The 23,522-nt window shown below is 42.2% G+C and overlaps 1 protein-coding gene across 1 annotated transcript in view; it reads left to right on the top strand.

The window, feature by feature from the left end:
* Positions 1–494: 494 nt before the first annotated feature.
* LOC116862616 (cytosolic carboxypeptidase 4-like) overlaps positions 495–23,522 on the top strand; it is a gene marked incomplete at its 3' end in the record, with an annotated part of 169,141 nt that continues 146,113 nt past the window's right edge. The window contains exons 1-2 of the mRNA XM_032849973.1: positions 495–501; positions 4,831–4,917. Coding sequence (XP_032705864.1) covers positions 495–501; positions 4,831–4,917 — 94 coding nt within the window. The remainder of the gene's footprint in view (positions 502–4,830; positions 4,918–23,522) is intronic.

Genomic DNA, 23,522 nt, shown 5'->3' on the forward strand with positions numbered 1-23,522 from the left:
TTCCTCAAATGGTGAATAATCATTGAACCGCTCCACAGTTTCTGATACGAAGTTCAAATCAAGCCATGAAAAAACCCATATTTCACAAGGTAGCATATTTTTGGTTCTTGGCAGTAAATTTTCCTCACTCTCCCCATGCCGTGGGACACATTTGGAAAGGTCAGTTTGGCACTGTGTAAATTAACCAGAGGGCCAGTGGAGTTGAATGAAATCTGTTGTAAATGTGTATTGATGGGCAGAGCAATGGGGCGGGGGGCCTGGCTTGTGAGGCAGCGTGATTTGGGCAAAAAAGCAGAATTGTACCGGGGGCCTTGGAGTCACTGTTGTGGCCATGCTGAATAATCGCTGGAGTGGCATGATGAGGCAGTGGAAGGAAGACTTTTTCCAAAGCTTCCCTGGGGAGGGGAGTATTGTACTTCCGCCAAGGAGCCAAGGATCGAGCTGATAGCTCGGTGTCACGTGACCCTATCACCTCTAGCGTGAGCTTTGCCGCCATGTCGCGTAAAGCCAGAGGGCGCCTTTCCCATCATCCTCCATGGGAAGGGAGCTCCCTGGTGTGGTACAGCGGCTGGGCTGTGTGTCTGTTGGAGGGTGGGCCTGCGTCTGTAACCCTGTGGGTCTAGAAGGGGCAGCGTAGTCCAGTGGCCAAGAGTGAGAGCTCTGAGGCCCAACAGACGTGGATGGAAACCAGATCTTGTACTTGGTAGCTGTGCGATCCGGAGCATGTCTTTTACATTTTTCTGAACCCCAGGGTCTTCACTTTAAGAATAGTGTTAACAACACCTCCGTGCGTGGTCTTGATGAAATCAGATAATGTAAGAGAGGCTCTTTGCTCAGCACTATAAGCAATCCCAGACTGTTAGCTATTACTGCTCTTATTATTGAAAATGTAGGCCCTTCCTGGGATCCCCGACCCCAAAATGGCCAGAAATGACAATGATTAATGGGAGAGCACAGAAAGGAACCCTGCTCTGAGTCCTTAGTCCATGCCTGAATCCTTTTCCTCCCTCAGTCGTGAGATGTCATCGGTGAGCACAGAGAAGCAGATCTTTTCTACAATTAATAACTTAATCAACCCGTTTATTCATTTCTTCAAAGTCTTAATCGAGCACCTCCTCCTTCTCAGTACCCTCTCAGGTTCTGGAAAGCAGCAGTGAACAGAGAAGAGAATCAACTCATCACATCCGAAGCTCTTTACAGTCCCTACTTCTTGCTTGAGTGATGTATTTCTTCACTGTCTTCCCGGTCCCTGCTCTCATTCTGCCTGCAGCGAGCCCACTGATTAAGAGGGAGAGAGGGAGAGAGAGAAAGAGAAGGAGGGAAGGGGGAAGGGGAACAGGGAGGGAGTAGATGAGGTGGGAGGGAGAGAGAAATGAAGGGAGGGGGACAGGAACACTTACTGAAGATTTCTTACGGGTAGTAAAGCTAGAACTGTCAGTCAAGGCCTTTGATTGCTCCCTGGAGAGACTGCTGTCCGAAAGCAGTCCCGTCAGCAGTGGCCTCTTGCAGTCTGTGCCACCAGCAGTCAGTCGATCAGCACCAATTAATTGCATACCTACTATGTGCCAGGCAATGTGCTAGGCACAGGGAGTCCTGTGGTGAACACATCAGAAATGTAGTTTAGCAATGCACACAGACATCGAAGAGGGTTTGAAAGCAGCTTCTTTAGTAATAGGGAATGTGCCAAGAAGTACAGAATGCCACGGCGCTTACACTAGGAAGGAACAGTCAGGGGAGGCTTTCCTGAGGAAGTGATCTTGTAACCTGACACTTGAAGGATGCCTGGGAGTAGCAGGTGAAGGGCAGATAGAGGGAGGGAAGCTTCTGAGATTTCTAACCATTCCTAAAAGAATAAAGATGCATGGCTGTTTTTTCAAAGCAGTCCTTTCCCATTCAAGGGTCTGGCATGGATCCTGATGATTGGTTGGCTCAGTAATTATTTGTCAGACGACAGAATGAATGGATGGATGAATCATTGAATGAATGAATGCATGAGTGAATAAAATCCTCGAGTAGAGAAAACCCTAGAAGATTCTTGGATTAGGATAATTGGGATCTCAGTATGTTGAGGGGGGGAAGTTACTCAGTATCTTTACTCCATGGTCCTCTTCTTGCTGCTTTTTGGCTTCTGTAATATCTCTCTCCAGTGCTTCCTCCCCTTGTTGCTGGACATGAATACCTCCTCCTTGCACAGGGCACTCACCTGCCACAGTATGGGATCTCATTCTTTTTTTTTTTTTTAAGATTTATTTTATTTTTTTGGGATTTTATTTATTTATTTGACAGAGAGAGACAGTGAGAAAGGGAGCACAAACAGGGGAAGCAGGAGAGGGAGAAGCAGGCTTCCCGCCAAGGAGGGAGGCCAGTGTGGGGCTTGATCCCAGGACGCTGGGATCCCGACCTGAGCCGAAGGCACACACTCAACGACTGAGCCACCCAGGCACCCTGTGATCTCATTCTTTAGCAGCATCTCCATTCATTCTTGTATGTGGAAGAGGAGGAAGCAGGAACTTCTGAAAAAATGGGCTTCTTGAAGTTAGTCCTGGATCACCAGCCCATAGGAAAAAGCTTTTGTACACGACAGCACTATTGGAAGCTTTGAAAATCAATGTCAGTGATGGGCCATATAGTGAGACTCTGCCTTTGGGTCCAAGCACCGGCTGGTTTGTGTTGATCTACTTATTGTAGGCCAAGTTGGAAGGCAATGAAAAATCACCCCATTTGGTACCTCGTTTATACAATATGGATCCTGGTGGAGCTTTGAGGGAGGTATTAATAATAGCATCTGATGGCTTATTGGCCATGTGGTGCCCAATTACAGGGCTTGACAGTACAAGGTATATATTAATGACTTCCTAGGGCAGATCTGGCTGGTAATTGATCACTAATGAGGCAGACTTCCTTACATCCAGGCAAAGTAAGATTTTGAAACTCTTTTAGCCAGCCCTACGTGAATGCCTTAGAGGACGTGATCTGCTAAATGGGTGGGAAATATTTCATGGAGAATATTTTACAGCACCCATTTGACTAATTTTTTTTTTCTTTCTTTCTTTTTTTTTTTTTAGAAAGTCTTAGTTGGCAGTTGCCTTTGGTGTTCCAAAGTCTTGAGTTTAGGATTGCCCCACAGTAGTTGCAGACCTTACTGGCTTTATCCTGCCGTCCATGGCAACAGAGCCATGTCCAAATGACTGAGAATGTTTTCCTGGGACAGTTGAGTGACTGGCAAGCTTCGTACTGGGTTCATGGAGACAAAACATAGTTTACAAATATTTCCCAAATGTCACAAAAAAAAGAACTATTTCAAGCACCTGTGACACCACTGATGTGTCAGTGAAATGTTTTCCTTCCTTTTAGACCCTAAATTAAATCAGCGTGGGCTTTACGAAAGATGTTGTAGGTAGGTTTTCTAGAAAAGTGCTCTGAATCTGTTTTACAAATTTCGAATTTCCATTTGACCCTTTTCCTTTTTTATATTAATGAATTTCACCTAATTGAATCAGATGTCACAGATGTCACGTGTTCATTCTGAATTTGAACTTCACATCCCCTAGAAGGCATTTTCTCGGTAATGCTTAGCAAAATGATACCTATCAAATCGCTGGTGCAGTTAGAATTTAATTCACTCTATCAGCTGCCATTGTCATGCGACTTAACTTTAAAAAAAGTGATTTTCCTCAAGACTTCATAATTCCTTTCACATTTTTTTTTTCTATTGAATGAATTTCACAAACTCTTGAAAGAAAAGACTGGGTGAGAGCCATTCTTCACGAGGTGACAGGAAAGCGAGCCCATTGTGTACCCCCTCCTTTCCCAGCCATCCCTGCCTGCCTGTCACCTGCCAGCCGACATTGGCCATGTTCCGTGGCACCTGCCCGACTGAGGCTAGCCCTCAGAGTACCCGGAAGGAAGGAGAATGAAAGGTACTGGCAGGAGGTAGGAGAAGGGGAGGGAAATAGAGACAAAGAAACACAGAGAAGATAAAATAAGAGGAGAAAAAAAAAACATTTAGAGGAAAGAAATAGCAATGAAGGTGGAAGAGAAATCAAGAGGGGGAGCAACTGGGAGAAGCCAGAGAAGCCAGGCTCCCTTGACCCCCATCTGCTGCGTCAAAGCCTTGACCGACTGCTCAGCTTGCTTTTGTTTTTCCCTTTTCTGATCTCTGTAGAGCAGTGGTCCTTAACAACTGGTGATGCTTTCTTCCACCTGAGGACATTTGGCAATGCCTGGAGATATTTTTGATTGCCAAATTTTGTGTGTGTGTGTGTGTGTGTGTGCGCGCGCGTGCACCTGTGTGCGTGCGCATATATATATATATATATATGCATACATATGGTGGGGTGGGTGTTATAGTGGTAGAAAACAGGTGTGTTGGGTTAATCGTGTTTGCAAAAATCCATGTCCATCTGGAACCTGTGAATGTGATCTTACAGGAAATAACGTAGGTTTCCAGATGTAATTGACTTAAGATGAGCTCATGCTGGATTAGAGCGGGCCCTGATTTGGTAGCTGGTATCCTTATAAGAAGAGGGAATTAGGGATGTAGAGACAGACACAGAGAAAAGAGAGCCATGTGAAGTCAGAGGCACAGACTGAAGAAAAGGCTGCCACAAGCCCGGTGAGGGCAGATTGCTGGGAACCACCAGAAGCTGGAAGACACTAGGAAGAATTCTGTACTAGAAACTTTGCAGGTAGCATGGCCTCCTGATATCTTGATTTCAGACTTCCGGCACTGAAATCTGTGAGAGAATCCATTCCTATTGCTCTAAGCCACGTAGTCTGTCGCATTCTGTGATGATAGTAGCTCTAGGGATGTTTCTGAATACCCCACAGTGTACAAGCCATCCCACCGCGGCAGTGAATTCTGTGGCCCCACTGTTGATGGCGTCAAGACTGAGAAACCACTGGAGAGCTTAGGATGTAGGTTATAAAACTTAACACTTTATTACATATGTTTTGAGCCAGTCTCTGTGCTTGCAAATTTGTCTGATTCCTGTGTGTTAACTTTTTGTGCCTTTGTGTGTCTACACAACACCTAAGTTGTGAACTCTTAGATGGTAGGGGGCATGCATTTGGTTCTTTGATTCCTTTACAGCTAATTGATATGCATTTAGTAGGAGCTTAATAAATGCTTCTTGGACGAATGAATGATGACTGTCAGCACATGATCCACTTACGGTGGCACCTGTGCCCATTTATGTCCGTAGAACACATTGTGAGGACTGAGGCTGTACTTTCCCAAGTTGTGATCAACGTCCCTTAAGTCTGACAATCCCGGTGGAACCTGCTGACCCAGCAAGGCTTGATGTGGACGAGACGTAGGGTGTGGTCTCATGGGGAGAGCTCTGGAGTGGACTCTTTGGGAATCTCGTATTCTTTCTGAGCTTAAATTTTCCCATCTGCAAATGAGAAGAATGATACCTCATATGTAGTGTTGTTACGGTCAAACAGGCTACAACATAAGAAGTGCGACAAAGGTACTAAGGAAATATTTTTTATCTGTGGAAAAACTGGGATGAGCCCCAGGGGGTGTAAATACGTGCATGGTGAGGCTGTTGAGTTTTGCCTGGGGAGAAGGAAACGCGGAAGAGGAAGTAATACATAGTGTCGAGTACTTCCTGTGTGCCAGGCACTTTCTCCATTTTCTCATTTAATTGTTAGGACAAAACAATGAGGTAGCATTTGCTATTCTCACTTTGAAACAAGGGAACGAAGATCGCAAAACAGTGACAGACTCAGGTTTGAATTTTCGACCCGTGATATTTCAGCTGTGCCTACTGCCTGCCAAGCTTCTGTGAGAGGTTCTGAGTGGTTGTTTGTTAAGTCAAGGGAAAGCGATGGGCCCAGAGAGTGCGGAAACAGAAGATAGCATATGGAAATAGCATCACGTGAGCCTGTGCTTGTGAGGTGTTTTCTCTTTAGGAAGACAACATTCCTAGCCTTTTCTTGCCAGACCGTATATCTGGGCCCTTTTTTCCCTAAGAGTAGAAGTCGGTGCTGACCACTGTTTGGTCTCCAGCACACAACAGCAGTATGTTAGGTGAAGGGTAAGAGCGTCGTCTATGGCCGTGGGATAGAGACGATGACGGACCTTGATCTCAGGAGTTCCAGAGGCACTGTATTGGGTTGGTGGTCATGGAAAAATAGCTCTCAGAGTGAAGGCATGACAAGGGCAAGGTCTGGGGAAAAGATACAGGGTATTAAGAGGCAATCCAGAAGAAGATTCCTAAACCATCTAGTTATGCTCATATTAGGGATTTATACCCTGGCAACTTCTCTGTGAAAATGTCCATGTCTCGGTGGGCCATGTCCTGATAGAAAAAAAAAAAATATGTGGATCCATGGGCAAGTTTTTAGCAGAACATTTCGTAGAAAAAAAAAAAATAAGTGCATTTAAGTGATACCTAAGTGAATAATTTTTGTATATTGTATTAGTCAACTTGCACTGTCAAGTGGCTTAAACAACAGATATTTATTTTATCACTGTTCTGGAGGCCAGAAGTCCCTGATCAAGGTGCCCACACAAATTCACTCTTTGGTGAGAGCGTTTTTCCTGGCTTGTAGGATGCCCACCCCCCACTCCTGTGTCCACACATGGCCTTTCCTCATGCTCAGGCTGTCTCCTCCTCTTCGAAGGACAGCAGTCCTATTGGATAAGTGCCCTGTCCTAGTGACCTCATTTAATGTGAATTATCTCCCTAAAGGTCCTGTCTCCAAATACAGTCACACTGGTGGTTAGGACTTCCAGATATGAATGACGGGGGGTGGGGGGAAATTTAGTTGATAGCAATGACATTGACTTCCAGCCCTCCATGAATAGATGGAACGTGTCTCTCAGTGTGTGGGTTGTCTACAGACAAGCTGCAATAAGAAACTGCATGTCCAAATAGACAGTAAAAGATAGGAATGGGAGATAATTTGTCGCACCATCTCCCTTCTGCCTCCTTTTTCCAGTCTGTGAGAGTTCACTTCATAGGGTATGACATGCTTCTCCATATCTCGGTTGCTCTCGTGGCTCTGAGATGCCACATCCCACTCCATTGTGGGGCTTCATCCCAGTCCAGAAATGCCTGGAAGAACCAGAAACCTAGGTTTGTTGCTGGTTAGCCCAGCTGCTCAGAGGCCATCTGACAGGGAGGGACTTCTAGAGCAAGTGACTGGTCCGCGCCCTGCAGCTGCCATGTTGTTCAGGAGGTGGTTGGTGCCTCCCACAGGAAGAGGGGGATGACTGAGGAGATCCATAAGCCATGTGTCTGATACCATGGAATTTACTTCTAACGTGAGTGAAAGACTCAAAGAACACCTTTCATGTGTGTTTCATCAAAACTAGATGAGCCAAAGAATGAAAGTGTAAAAGTCATTCATACAGAAATAAGTAATTTCAGCTCAGGGAGAAAGCAGAAGATGGAACAAAGGAGTGGTGAATCCCAAAGCTGTCTGTCCCCAGTGGAGATGCATGTAGAAATACATGTTTCGCATCTGACCCTTTTGGATATAAACTTATAAAAATCCAGAAATGTGAAAGTTTTAGTGTAAGATATCAATGGCAAATGCGTTTGAATACAGGATAGTAGTAGTAAGTTGACCTTTTTCCTCTAGGGATCAAATGTCTGCTCTTGTAGAAACTTTGTGAAAGGAAATTACTTTTTTTCAAAAGATTTATTCATTTATTTGAGAGAGAGAGAGTGCACGCTGTGTGTGTGTGAGAGAGAGAGAGAGAGAGCACGTGAGTACAGAGAGAGGCAAAGGGAGAGGGAGAGGGGAAGTAGACTCCCTGCTGAGCATGGAGCCTGACTTAGGGCTAGATCACCCAACCTGGAGTTCATGACCTGAGCTGAACCTGCTCAGATGCTTAACTGACTGAGCCACCCAGGCACGCCGAAAGGAAATCAACCTTCAAAAATCTTTGATGATGATCACTATAAGAGAGGCCCATCCCTCACCAGCCCTTTAAAAAAAGCATGCAAGGGTAAACCTCAGTATTCACACATGATCAGATTGACAGATGTCACATGAACCGAGTGATAAAAGCTGGGGCCTTCCAAAGGCAAGGTCTAGAGCATCACATATGTTAGGAGTGACCTTGACCGTTCAGTGGCACCATGGGTACTACTGGTACCCAATCCAGGGTCAGGGAAGACCGTGCTTCTCTGCACACGGGCTTCCAACGTAAAGTTCAGGGTAGCAGATCTGGTGTAACTATGCAGATTAGACTTAAGTCAGTTATGTGAATATAAGAATGATTTTCCCTTGCCTTAATTCTGTTCTCATATACAAAAATTGTCCACTGGAATATCACTTAAATGCACTTAATTTATTTTTTCTAGGAAATGTTCTGCTGAAAAGTTGCCCATGCATCCACTTATTTCTTTCCATCAGGACATGACCCACCAGGGCATGGATATTTTCACAGAGCCTTAGTCTCATTGTTTCATATCTTCTCTTGTGTTAAGCTCACTAATTCTTCCCTACCAGTCTATTTTCTAGATCTCAGGATAAGACAAACCTCTTCAGTTAGAAAGAAAATGGCCTAGTAGTCCTAAGAGATCATGCATTGCTCTGAGTTCTATAAATATGGTAGAAAGCATGCCAAGCCGTTGTTTTAATTATAAAAAAGAGATGTTAACAATCTTCTCTTAGGGAATATGTCATTCTTTTTATGAAGCATCTGTTTTCAGTGGATGCCCGTTGAAAGAAATTCAGGAAGGTGGACAGAGAGTTGCCCACAAAGGGTCAGATGAGATTTTTAATTATGCCGAACTAACGGTCTGTTTTCTATTGTAGTTTTTCCTCCATGCTTTTGCAGAAGAGCTTTGGGGGAGGGATGTCCGTTGGTTTGGTAGCGGGCTATTTGAAAATATTTAGGCTGTTGCCAGGAAAAAGAGTTCAGACAAGAGTTTTATGGAACTCTTTTTGTGAAATTAAATTGGCCAGGATCAGGACAGTCTTGCAGCTCCAGTCTGGTTGCGTGCCTGTAAACAAAGGCCATCAATACAAAGTGATGTTGTTCACTGTGAGGCCGTAGCTAATGGGCTGCCACTGAGGCCAGCTCCAGGTCAAGCTTCATTTACTAATGAAAGAATAGTGGACTGGGGAGAACATTAATGAAACCCATCATGATTACAAAGTGGAAGGCCCTGCCTTGCTAGGAGAACAAAATAAATGTCATTCGTCTTTCTTCACATTTAGAAAGCCTTGCCAAAAATTTTGCAATGCATCTGATTTTATGATAAAATAATTTGAAGGATAAAGGAAAGTAATGAATGTGCCAGGGAAACGCAGGTATAAGAGAGGTTTATTTTAGAAACTACAGGACATATCCTTTGGATGCAAGCCACTGGAATTCAGTTTTTGAGTGGGAGGGAGAATGCATAAATGGCCACAGAGGAGAGATTTCATAGCAAAAATATCCAATAACCGAGTCCAGATTTTTAGGGCACCATGGAAGTAAAATTAGAGAAAAGGGACCAGATGCCCCAACAAACACCTGACAGATGAGACTCACAGGCAGGCCATGGAGTTGTGTTGAGCAATGAGAAGTCTACCGTAGCGGTGGTTGTTCACGACAAAATTGATCTGAGCTACCCCAGACAAAGCAGCTGCTTTTTTCTCTCATGCATGTGTCAAGACAGAGTATACTGACTATACACAGGATGATCTAGTCACTTTAATTCCAGAGAGTGTGGCTCTGTGGGGGACATTGATGAGCCATGTGGTCTGCACTTAACCTCCCTAAGAAGGCAGACTCGACATGGCTGCTGTGCCTTCCATAGGCTCGAGCAGGGGGTGTGCCCAGACCTGGCATATGGAACAACAGAATTTGCTTCTTACTCCAGAAGCTGGTCCCTGAGAGACCACAAAGTAGATGGAAAGTTAATGTAAAATTACTTGAAGATATGGGTCAGGTAGGCGGAAGTAAGAAAGGGGTTCATTTGGTGCTTTGGAAAAATATCAGGAGAGCCCAGGGAGGGCTGATACATTCATCTGAGCAGCGATATGAGGATGCTGAGGCATTATATGGTTCATGATCGGATCCGTGATAGTAGACCAAATGCAAGGACAAGTTTTTAGCCTCTGTGTGAGATGGACCAGTGGTCACGGCGCACTCTTGTTGACTCAGTTGCAGCATGGGCCTTTGGTCTTCGCCCTGTATGGAACGTTTCAGGAACTGAAGGGGGCTGGAGGGGGAGTTATCAGTGGGATAATCAAGGCTAGATAAGCTTGAATGGATTTATAAAAATGTGTGATAACAAAGAGGAGGGACATCTTGAAGTGATGTGCATGGTTCTGGATCATCAGCTAATATTCCTGAAATGTCTGTTGGAAGTTTAGTATAAAAAGGAACTCAGATGATACATTCAGTGTGGTAAGCCAGATAATGGACCCTCTTAGATGTCCTTGCCTTAATCCCTTGATCCTGCCAATAGGTTACTTTAAGTGTCAAAAGAGTCCTGAAGATATAATTAAAGTTATGGACCTTAACACGGGGAGATTATCCTGGATTATAAAATGGGCCCAATCTATTCGCATCAGCCCTTGAAAACCGAGAACTTGCTGTGGCTGCAGTCAGACGCAATGGAGAAGGGTTCAGAAGCCACATGGTAGAAGGGGAAGCTGGAAAGACTGGAATCATGGAAGGAAATTTGATATTCTGTTGCTGACTCCGAAGATGGAGGAAGGAAGCTAAGAGGGGCTCCACGATGATGGCCAGCAAGGAGATGAGGCCCTGAGCCCTAAAACAGCAAGGTACGGAATTCTGCAAGCAACTTGTATGAGCCGGAACCAGAGCCTCCAGTAAGAGCTCTGGACAGGTAACACCTTGAGTTCTGCCTGGTGATGACTTTGTTGGGTTTCAAGCCTATGGAACCGTGTGAGAGATACTGCTTTTGTTTTAGGCCTCTAAGTTTGTGGTAACTTTAGCAACAGAGAATTCATTCTCATCTCTGTTTATATAGACAAATGCATCATTTTTTAAAAATGTGTGTGCACACAGTATCTCAGGAAAAGTGCCACACACTCCATTAACAAGCTGGGATAAATAGAGTGCATGCGTGTATACAGTCTTGCTGTCAGGTGCTTCTGGTCCTCTCTGTGGAGCTTGGACTGGGAGCATGATGCACTCTGACCTTTTTAAAGGTCTTCAGTGATTAATTAAGGAAAGAGGCTCCATCTGTGAGATTATCATACTGTCTGCTTTTGAGAGCTGATGGCTCACAAAAATTTTCAGAAATTCAAACCCAGCTTCAGCCTTCATCTATACGTTTGTGAAATTTGATAAACCTTCCAGCCAGTATTTATGTGTGTGTAGTGTAAATGTATGCAGGTACAGAACTCTTCTTTCCAAAAGGGTTTTCTAATGTGTTAAATATAGAACTGGAAATTAGCCCTTTGGAAACACTGAGATCTTGACTTCCTGTGGATTGGGGCATAGCGGGTGAAAAGAGGGTATGAGGATTTGGTTTCTATCACCACCGAGCCTGTTCTTTTCCCATGGTGACATCTCTTGCAGGTTTTCCTTATGCATGATTTTCTGTGTTTTGAAAGCTCACTCATGAGTTTATGCAGAGAAGCAGCTTCTGCTTCTTTCTTCTCAAACATTCTGATCCTAAGAGTTTAATGAAATGGTCCTGGGAGCCACCCCGGTGTTTGCCTGTTTCGTTTTCAGTACCAGCAGGGATGGACAGCCCCCCTAGGCTGCAGGGCAGCTTGTGTGTGCTGCTTCTGTCATCAACAGAGCTGTCTTTGTGTTACAAATCTCAGGGTGGATACTGAAAAATGCTAATTTATGATAAGCACGAGCTAGATTGACAGGAAGCACAACAGCAGAGGGAGAGGTTGTTTGGTGAGTCTGGGAAGGGGAGAAAGAGAATGGAAGTGAGAAATACACTAATTGGGAATCAAACCAGAGAGGTTAAAATAGAATTTTTTGGAGTTAACCCAGAGAGAGTCTGGGTAGAAAAAACTTGGGGGGAAAAACATGTAGATTTACATGTAGGAAAACAGAAAATACATGTTTCTCTTCGATAATAGAGAAATGGTGAACGGGGGTGGGAATAGGTGTTCAGGGAGTCAAACACCTCTCTGGAAGATCCATTCATGTCTAAATCTTGGTGTAGCCCTTGTTTTTCTGAAGATGAGGGATAATAATAAGCCAGCATGCTGGGTCCAGTTTAGAATCTAGTTAGAATTAGAAGCTATCCCAAGTTATCCCTTAGGGTAAACCAGATGACTCAGCACAGGTCCTTGGCGGTGTCTCCTATTTTGATGATATGCAGAGGATTTCCACCCTGAGAGTTGCAAGGGAAGCATATGAGAACCAAGGGCTACAGTTCCCATGACCCAGGCTTTTGTTTGGAGCAAGAGTTAGGGTTTTACCCAAAGCAAATGAGGTGTTCCTTCGGGCGGCATCTCTGGCATTTTGTCTCGTAGCCTCTTTTGTAGAGCATGATGGAGAAGTAAGGTGCGAGAGATTCTCACTTTACATTTGAGGCCACCAAGTCCCAGATGAGTGCCGTGAATGTCCAGCCTCATGCAGCAGCATCACGCCAACTGATCCAAACACTACATTTGTTTGAGTCCTAAAACCTAATGCTATGCTTGTATCTCCTAAAGAGGACCTTGTTTCCTATTTTTCTGTGACCAAACATTGAGAGCCTCAGTGAGCTTTTCCATGGATAAGAGGACATTGAAGACTCAGGGAATCTTCTCTTTTCTTTTTCTCAACATCAAAACTTTATTTTTTATTTTATTTTATTTTATTTTTTGTTTCAAGTTTTTATTTAAATTCTAGCTAGTTAACATATTGTGTGATAATGGTTTCAGAGTAGTGGAATTTAGTGATTCATCACTTCCATCTAATACCCAGCGCTCATCACAAGTGCCCTCCTTAATACCCATTACCCATTTAGCCCATCTTCCCAACCCCCCTCCCTTGAGCAACCCTCTTCTGTATAGTTAAGAGTCTTATGCTTTACCTCCCTTTCTTTTTTCCTTTCTTCTCCTATGTTCATCTGTTTTGTTTCTTAAATTCCACAAATAAGTGAAATCATTTGATACTTGTCTTTCTCTATTTTGCTCAGCATAATCCACTCTAGCTCCATCCACCTTGTTGCAAATGGCAAGATTTCATTCTTTTTGATAGCTGAGTAATATTCTGTGTGTGTGTGTGTGTGTGTACTGCATTTTCTTTATCTGTTCATCTGTCAGTGGACATTTAGGTTCTTTCCATTTAGGTTCTTGGCTATTGTTGATAATGCTGCTATAAACACTGGGATGCAGGTGTGAGGACTCAAGAACTATTTTAGCCAGAACCAGGCAACTCAGCTGGGACATGATTGTTATCTGGAAATATTTGTTAGGGAGTCATATAAAAGAGAGATTTACGGAAATTCTTGTGGTCTCAGTAGGCAGATACACGATTGAGGTGTAATAGTTACAGGAAAGTAGATTACAGTTCAGGATAAAGATAAGAACTTTCTTCCGACCTGAAAAGTCTAGAAATGAAATTCACTAATTTATGTGATAGTGAGCTCCTCTCTCCTAAAGTAAGTCAAGATTGACTGTTTGTTTGCCAGGGATGCTGTAGAGAATTCTAGAACTGGCATGAGAGTGAAGTGCGCTTGTGCTTGGTAACTCAGATCTTGAAATTCATTCATTGCTTCCCTCAAAATTAAAACTCTTCCACCCAAACGTCCTTCCCTCCCCCTCCTTTTTTTTTCAAATTTACTTTTGATATCTGTTCTCCATCTAAGCTTTTGTTCCTACATAAGATTAAAAAAAAAAAGGACCTTTTGGATAGTGAAGTTCATCTTCCCTTTCTGGGCTTAGTTCTCTATTTTCCCACTTCCTTTTTGATGTGCTCATTGATTTATGTAAATGTCTCCTTCAATTTTCTATATTCTTCTCCAGTGACACATTCTTTACACTAACATCCCATGGCTTCTTTACCCTAAAACGATATTCCTGTAGTAATTCTGGCACCTCTCATATTTCCATTCTGAACCTTTTCATGAAACAATAATTTGTTTACATTATTACACATTACACTTATTTAATACACTTCCCGACTCATGCTTACTCCTCAAACTCTTGTTATATGCCTCTTACCTAGTCATTCTGCTCAGCACTGGGTACATAGGTATTTGTTCCAATATTCTTTTTTTTTTTTTTAAGATTTTATTTATTTATTTAACAGACAGAGATCACAAGTAGGCAGAGAGTCAGGCAGAGAGAGAGGGGGAAGCAGGCTCCCTGCGGAGCAGAGAGACCCATGCGGGGCTCAATCCCAGGACGCTGAGATCATGACCTGAGCTGAAGGCAGAGGCTTCAACCCACTGAGCCACCCAGGAGCCCCTCCAATGTTCTTATTCAATATTTGTTTTTTTTTTTTTTAATTTATCAAAATAATAAAAGTTTCTTTAGGATGTTCTAATTGTCAGATCCAGCAATATCTTCTCTATCTTTGTCCTCTTACTAAACTTCATGATCCTTTGGTACAAGTGATGCATTCTTTCACCTTCTGGAAGCCCTCTCTGCCCTTGATGTCTGTGGCAGTGATGCTGATTCCTTTTCTATTCCCCCTTCCCATTTGCTAATTGCAGACTTCCCAGACAACAGTGTTCACCCATTCTCTCTCTCCCTCTCTGTGTTTTACCCCTCAGCTATGTGATGTGTTAACTCAGGTTCGGCCACAGACTTCTATGCAAATGGCTCTCAAATTCATTAACTTAAGCCCCAACCTCTCTTCCAAATTACTGACGCGTATTTCTAAATGCCTGCTAGAGTGTTCTCCCTGGTTCCCGTAAGAATCTCAGAACCGGCATGGCAAAACCAAATTTATACCCCTTCCTCCGCCCCCTTAACTGGCTCCCGATGCTCATTCTTTAAGTGCTGTCTATGAAACCACCAATATTCAAGTGATCAGCCCCCAGAGGCAGCAATCAGACTTGATTCTTCCTTCTTCTCACCCCATGACCCATGCCCAGACCTTCCTGTCTTACCTATGATTCCTTTCAAGTGACTATCGTCCTTTTGTATTCCCACCCCGTCTGCTTTAGTGTGGATCTGGTTATCTCTCTGTCACCCAACCTCTGCAGTATCTTCACCCATAATCTGCACACCTTCAGTCTCTGTCCTCTCCAGGCATGACCTACATCCTCTAGAATGAGCATGCCCCTCTTCAGACACAAGCATTGGTTTCTTCTCACTGGCAAAATGCACTGCTCTCTGAAATTCCAACATTGGACATCCACAGTATAGGGCCCCGCTCCATATATCTCCACCACTGCTACTAACAGCTGCTTATAATAGCTGACATATATGGGTGCCTGCTCTGGGCTAAGCATTGTGTTGAGTAATTGCAATAAGCCTATTAGGTACTATCAATATAATTTAAGGAACTTGCCATTGGTCACAGAGCAGTCATTTGATCCCAGGTGAAGGGATTCCAGAACCTTCAGCCGTTCTGGTGTCCTTTGGCTTATTCCCTACTTCTACCACATGCAGCTTTAATCTGAAATTTTACCGCATCTGCCATTAACTCTGCCCCACCTCCCTCTGATTGGAGTACTCTTCTATGGATTTTGTGTTAGGTATTTTCTAACCTAAGGACTCCTCACTGATTCTTGCCCCCATTGGAAATTCCATGTTTACTTTGTGTGTTTTTTTTTTTTTAATAGTAATGTGTATCCTTTAGCTTCTTTTTTAAAAACTTATTTAAATTCAATTAGTTAATGTGTAGTTTATCATTAGTTTCCGTAGAGTTTAGATATTTATCAGTTGCGTACAACACACAGTGCTCATTACGTCACGGGCCCTCCTAATGCCCATCAGCCAGTTACCCCCTCCCCTCACCCACCGCCCCTCCAGCAACCTCAATTTGTTTTCTAGAGTTAGAAGTCTCTTATGGTTTGTTTCCCTTTCTATTATGTCTTATTTTATTTTCCCCTCCCTTCCCCTGTGATCTGTTTTGTTTCTTAATTTCTACATATGAGTGAAAACATGTAGTTGTCTTTCACTAGTTGACTTATTTCATTTAGCATGATACCCTCCAGTTCCATCCAAATCGTTGTAAATGGTAAGATTTCTTAGCTTCTTAACAATGATATTTATCATCTCTGTAAAGGCATGGATTGTGTCATTCACCATTTTTTGATTCTTTGTTACTTTAATAGAGGACCTTCCCTAGGACATAGTAGAATCTTCATTTAAATTGAATTGACAGGGTGCATTAAATAGATAACAGATCAAATCTTGTCCTAATTTAGTACAGTGCCCCCCTTTCATGCACTTATGATTATTACCTCTAGCACTAGTGTTTAGACAACCTGGAGTAGGCTCATTAATTTATGTCACGTGTGTGTGTTTGTGTGTGTGTGATTTCTTTACATATACAATAGTATTTGTATACATATCATATGTTTACATATATAATCATAATTATATATATGTGTATATATATTTTTTCACTTCAAGAACTGCCCTTCCAAGTGAGGGAAAGAAAAGTCCCATTTCTGTAATGGACAAATGATAATACCTGGAACAAGGGTAATACCAATGTCCAAATGGATGGCAACATTTGAAAAAAATGGGTTAATTATAACCTTACTTGGGTCTCCTATAGCAGACATTGAAGCTAGAGATTCATCATAACTATTCAAGTTGACATGAATAGTCTGAACTTTTTGATAGATTAGGAACTCCTTTCTTTTTTTTAAGATTTTTATTTATTTTCACGGAAAAGACACAGCGAGAGAGGGAACACAAACAGGGGAAGTGGGAGAGGGAGAAGCAGGCTTCCCGCCAAGCAGGGAGTCCGACATGGGGCTTGATCCCAGAACCCTGGGATCATGACCTGAGCCGAAGGCAGATGCTTAACCACTGAGCCACCCAGGCGCCCCTAGAGGAGCTCCTTTTGAAAAACTAATTTTGAGTTCTCTGACTCCTTCTGATCCCAGAGGTATGAGTATTGAAAGGTGAGCAACGTGGATGTGATCAGCACTTGGCTCCGTGCTGTAGATCCGTGTCCCAGGTGCCCAGGGTGGAAGCATGTGGTGGTCTCAGCAACCGTCTGCAAGAATGAATTGAAACTGACCACTCAGCAGCCTGTTTCCAAGAACGGATAATGGAATTTTGCCTCTCATGTACAGCTCATGCTTGCAATCTCTCTCTACACCCCTTTCCCTCTTCGCCGAGCTGCCTGAAATTATTCATATTTCTGATTTTTTTCTTTATTCCTTTTTCTCACTCATCCCTTTGATTTTCTCTCAATCACACCTGTTATTTGTCAGTTCTGCTTTCTAAGAGACTTTAAGTTTGTTTGGTGTGTGATGAATAAGTTTTTTTTTTTTTTTAATGTCTTGTGACAGTACATTTCTGAAGTAAAGCAGTGATAAATATCAAATCAAGTGGAGGCTAGAAATTTAATTTTCCCTATCACGGCTAATCTGTGCTTCGTTTTATCCTGACAAAAATTGATATTTTATCCCTGTGATAATGGAAGCCTCTGATTGCAGTGCCTTTTCATAATTAAAAAAAAAAAAAAAAAAGAGAAACACCTTTCTCTTCCCCCAGAGAAGTTCAAATCAAAGCAGAGCAGATTCTGTGCACATTGTGAAGGAAGTCACCTTATATTCCTTCAGCCCTTTGTGTCCTCCAGCCCAGTGGCAAGTATTTTCATAAAGTTGCTCAGGTTCTTGATTTAATGTGTTGCTTTCCGGTTTTATCTCTGGTTCTCCTCCAGAAATTTATCTAGCCATGGCAGAGACACAGCCTCCCCTGCTCTCTCCATCCAGCCCCATTTCATAAATTAGGGAGGACTTGGGGAGTCCAAGATTATGTCTCAGAACTGGCCTTTTCTGTTTACTCATTAGAACTTGGCTAAGGATGGAGTGCGACCAGTCGGTGCTTATTTATCAAATACTCACCTGCCTGAGTCAGATGGCGTTCCCAGGGCTCTTCAAATATAAACCCATTTAAAGATTATAATAATCCTATGGTGTCCATCCCATTTAAAAAAAAATTTATTCATTTTAGAGGGGGGTGGATGGCATGAGTCAGGGGGACAGAGGGAGAGGGAGGGAGAGAGAGAGAGAGAGACTCTCCAGCCAACGCCCTGCTGAGCATGGAGCCCAATGTGGGGCTGGATCCCCAAACCTTGAGATCATGGCCTGAGCCAAAACCAAGAGTCGGTTGCTTAAGTGACTGCCACCCAGGTGCCCCGTCCATCTCATTTTTATAGTCATTTTGCAGAAGAGGAAATTGAGGCACAGGAAGGTTAATTAACATGAGTAAAGTTGCCATCAGGTGATGAAGCCAGGGTTCAAATGCAGCAGGGTGCCAGGATCCGTGCTCTGAAGCATGTGACAGTGCTCCCTCCACATTCTGTTGTCCCGCTTGCTTTGCCTCTATGCTGGTATCATCTGCTTCTCCCAGATGCCTTTCTGGCTCCTCTTTGTTGAGTCTCTGGACTCCAGTAGAAGCATGTTGCAAACCACATTCCTTCACATCATCCAAACTAGTTATTCTAGAAGCATTAGGATATGTTCAGATTCCCAAATCCTAGAATGACTTCTGCCTGAGAGATGCAATCTCAGCTCTCTCAGGAAGTAGCTCTATGGTTTTGGGGAAAACAGCTATTCCGCTGTTGTGTTCATCTGTGAAGTGTGGTGAGGCTGGGCTAAGAGATTATGTCTCTTCTCGCAGGAAGGTGTTAGGTTCCCACACTTGTCTGTGTATTCTTTGGGACACCTAGGCTGTGTGGACTATGCTTAGAAATTTACCTCAGATGCAGCATCTATGTTCCCAGGCGGCTGGAGTCAGATTAAGCACCCTCCCCCCAAGTCTGCTTTGTAGAACCTGCTAGTACTTTGACTGTCTTAGTTCTGTAGCATATTAGGGTATTCTTTTTGCCCTTTTGACAGACTCTTTTATGATGTCAAGGTATATGGGATAAAAATATTCCATGAGAACAAAGAGATGAAGGCCTTATGCAATCATCTGAGACTAAATTAGTGGGAGGCACAGAAGTCCTTTGAGGGAAGCCATTAATAAGTTGGTTTTTAATTCCCTGTTTTGGACAAAATGCCTGATATGAAGCATGGCCTTAAATGAGGTACTTGGTTGGCATAGTGCTTGTTGTGTGGTAACCATACAGGCCTATAGCTGAGGCTGTGCCTCCAGGGGCATTTTCCAAGGATTTCCACCCAGATTAATCATGCATTTATAGGTTTTATCATCTTGAGTGGATCTATTAAGAGAAAATGTGTTCTTAAGTCTAAGGGCTTCTTATTTCTGATTATTATGTCATATTCTCATAGATCTAAGTGTCCTTGTGCTAGAAATTATAGACCAGTGTGGGTCATGGATGGGTTCATTCATCTTTGAGTGCCTTGAAATTATATTCATTTAATGTGTATATATGTATGAATATGTGCCTTTTAAATTTCACCTCATTCTATGAAAATCTGAGCATTAGTTATGAATGCTTTTGGAACCAAAGGACAAAACTCAATTCAAACTGGCCTTAGCAAGAGAGAAAATATATGGGCCCATGTAATTCAGAAGTTCAGGGAATGGAAATCTTTAGGTATGATTTTATCCAAGGACTAAACAATGTCATCAGGACTTGGTCTGTTGCCTTAGTCCTTCAGCCATACTCCTCTCTCTATGGGATTCATTTTAGGTAGGCTGTTTCTGCTTAGTCAACTTCTTTCAGCCCCGGATTTGCATGTTATTAATTAGCCAGTCCAAAGTCAGAAGAAAACATCTTTCCCTCTTGGTCAAGCACAAGTCCTGGAACCACTTCTTGGCGGACTGATTTCGATGCCAGTTTTTATCCAGATGCACAGTGATGGTAGAACATGTGCAAGTTTCCATGCCTGCAACCCAGGGGAGAAGTCATACTCACCTGAATTGTGTGGATTGAAAGTAGAGAAGCAATAATTCACCCAGGAAAATTGAGTTTCTATTCTATTAGCAGAAGAAAGAAGATGGATGGGGAGGGGCAGGCAAAACCAAAGTGAATCATCCAGAGGTTGTGATGTCAGGCCCCTTCCTTCCACATTCACAAGCCACATCTAAGAAAAAGGCACTTATGATACTTTTCTCATGCTCTAAATATTCAGCATAGATTGATTAAAATATAAAAATGAAAAAGAAAAGAATATAAGCTCAAAAATAAGAAGCATGGACCAGAATTGGATCAGAAATTCAAAATACCAAACAGTTAGTTGGCCACTGGACTCTGAGGAGGGAAGGAGACAGTAGGCTGTTTCTGCTAAAATTGCTCCATGTGAGCTAGGGACCCAGAGTAAGGCTCATATTTGAAGTCAGAGGCTGGAGCTGGGCTCTGCCCACCTCCTACAAAGGAAACTACACTGAGAAGAAAATTCCTGCTGACCCAGTGTTTGGGGATTTGGATTTTTAGGATTCTGCTGGTCTAGGGAGCCAGGATCAATATGCAAGCAGAAATAGCACTGGGATGTGATAGTTCTAATATCACATTGGTTGAAGAATCCCCAAATGCTGGAGATCTCAGGGGAGGGGAAAGAAACACAGAACCACTAGATAGGTATCTAGTGAGCACAGAAGGAAGGGGAAAGAGAAAAAAAACAAACAAGGACAACAAAACACTCTAAAAATGAACCTCTGAGTCAAAATCTGAAAATATGTGAAAAAAAGATAGCAAAGAAAGAAAAAAAATCAATAATAAGACTACAAATTCAATCCAGGTTATTTCAAATATATGAAAATTTCATATTGATTTTAAAGGTACTGCATTTAGGTTGTATAAAGTGATAAACAGAGGAATCAGACTAGTTAAGAAGGATGGAATACATGAAACAGGAACAGGCAGAAATTAAACAAGAACAGGCAGGTGTAAGAAACAACCAGTTAGAAATCTTATAAATAAAAAAAAAATTATATATAGCTCATTAAAAAAAGTTAATAGGATCAGTTAATTCTGGACACAGATGAAGAGAGAGTTAATGAATTGGAAGAAATTTACTCAGATAGTAGCACAAAGAGAGAAGGAGCTAAAGTATGCCTTGTAAAGAACAGAGACATGGAGGATGTATTGAGGGGCCCCCACATACATCTAATAGGACTTCAGGAATGTAATGAGAGAGTGATGGTGAAATAATATTTGAAGAAATAGTAACTTTGGTTAGTATAGAATAGAAGGACCCAAGTCTTTCAAAAGCACGTTCTCCATACCAAACTGAAGAAATAAAGATAAACCCACACCAGAAACATCGTGTTTAAACAGAACACCAGGATAAGAAAAAATTTTTTAAAACTATCCAAGGAAAAAAAGACAGATGGCTTTCAAAAAACAAGTAGATTGAAAGAAACTGATTGGCAACAAGATGCAATGTTTTAAAAGAGAATGAAGTGAAAGACAAATACCATATGATCGCACTCATATGTGGAATTTAAGAAAGAAAACAGATGAACATATGGAAGGGGGAAAAGAAAAAAAAAAAAGAGAGAGGGAAACAAGCCATAAGTGGCTGTAAGTGATAGAGAACAAACTGAGGGTTGCTGGAGGGAGGTGGGTGGGGGATGGGCTAGATGGGGGATGGATGTTGAGGAGGACACCTGTTGTGATGAGCACTGGGTATTATTACATGTAAGTGATGAGTCACTGAATTCTCCTCCTAAAACCAATATTATACTGTATGTTCACTAACACAATTTAAATTAAAAAAAAAAAACACAAGAAAACAAAAAACAAAAACATAAAAGAGAATGAAGTAAATACAAATATTTTAAATCATAAAAGATGAAGAGAGTTTAGCAGAGGACCTTCAGTCAGAGGGCAGTTAACAAATGTACTTTAGAAAGAATAGTGAACAAGAAACAGAAGATGTGGTACCTGAGAGATAATGGTGACATTGATACATTTTAGAAGAAAACTACAGTAAGGATTGGCTTCAAAAACTAATTTATTGTTTAATATGTAAACTCTAGACAGTAATAATGAGATGGAAGACAGTATTTAATGGGTACTTAAGATATGTTAAAATTCCTGTCATTTAGTGGGGGAGGGATTATATTGTGAATCACTTTAAATTTTGCCTAGAAGATTTATAGTATAACCTAGTATAAAGATAATCACTAAAACCACAGACCTAAAAATCCATAATTTTGAAACTATTAGAGAAAGAAAAGAGAGCAGAATAATTAAAATCCATTAACCTAAACCTCACCTGGAAAGGAGAGGGAAAAAGCAGAAAAGGAAAAAAAAAAAAAGATGCAAATACAAAATAAGTTGGTTGAAATGAATGTATATGTGTATCAGTCATACCAATAAGTATAATTGGATGAAAGTTAGCTATTTTTGATTGCAGTTATCAGATTGATAAAAATGGAATTTCTTTCCATCCTGTTAACAAGAAACTCAGGAAGTTTGAAACTATAAACCAAAAGCAAGCTTGCAGAATAACATCAATATCAGTTCGGAGAGAATTTAGGGAAAAAAATAAGAATAGGGATACAGGGGGCTACTATATAAAAATATAACTTCATATTTTTATACTGATATACTGTGTTCCTACCAACAGAGCACAACCCGACAGCTTTACAAAAAGACACACCAATCTAGGCAGTGGATAATTTCAACAAACATGTCTCATTGGTATACATTTAATTCCACCCCCAACAAGTAGATTTACAAATCTAACCATATTCTAGGTCACAAAAATAGAATTCTCAGGCAGTTGCAACAAACCTAGAACAAACAGACCAGGTTTTATGAGCAGAAGGCGATTTAATTCCCTATCAATCATAAAAATATTTAGAAACTTCATTCTTCAAGAAGATGACCCTGGAATTTGAAAATGTCTTGAACTGAAGAATAGTGAAAGTACTATATGTCAAAATGTGTGGGGTAGAGCTAAAGTGATAATGAGAATAATTTTTTGCCCATTAAGCTGGCATTGGACACCCTGTGTGATGATGAGGCGGTTTGGGCCTGCATGTCTGGGGGCTTGGTAAGAAGATAGGGGCACAGAGACTCTTTGTCAAGAGTGGCTCCTGTCAACACACATGGCTGTGGCTCCTTCCATCTGGGGGAAGGGTCCCAAGCATCCTTCAGACATTACTTACACTCTTCTGCCACCCACCCCCCAACATCTCCCAGGAAAGTATAGCTCTGTAAGATCAGGAGATGCTGATCTTACAGCGCTATATAGGGATTTTTCAACTCACTGGGCTTTTCATCTTGATCTGATGCGCTTGGGGTCAGGGTGGGCCTGGCGGGTGCGACACGTCCTTGTCTTTAGCTCTCAGCTGGGCATTAGTGAACGTGGGTTCTGGGCACGCTCCAGGTTGTGCTTTCCCAGAGTTTGAAATGACAAGGTCTCAGTTGATTCAGCTAAGAGTGGGACCTGCTCTCCGTCTCCCTGCTTCTTGGCCTCAAATATAACATAAGCTAAGGTCAAATGTAGATTTTCTTTCTTCTCTCCCTCCCTTTCTCTCACCCTCCTTCACTCTCTCCGTGTGTCTCTTTCTCTGTGTCTTCT

Source organism: Lontra canadensis, unplaced genomic scaffold (assembly GCF_010015895.1).
Source record: "Lontra canadensis isolate GAN:19392208 unplaced genomic scaffold, GSC_riverotter_1.0 scaffold277, whole genome shotgun sequence".
Taxonomy (NCBI): domain Eukaryota; kingdom Metazoa; phylum Chordata; class Mammalia; order Carnivora; family Mustelidae; genus Lontra; species Lontra canadensis.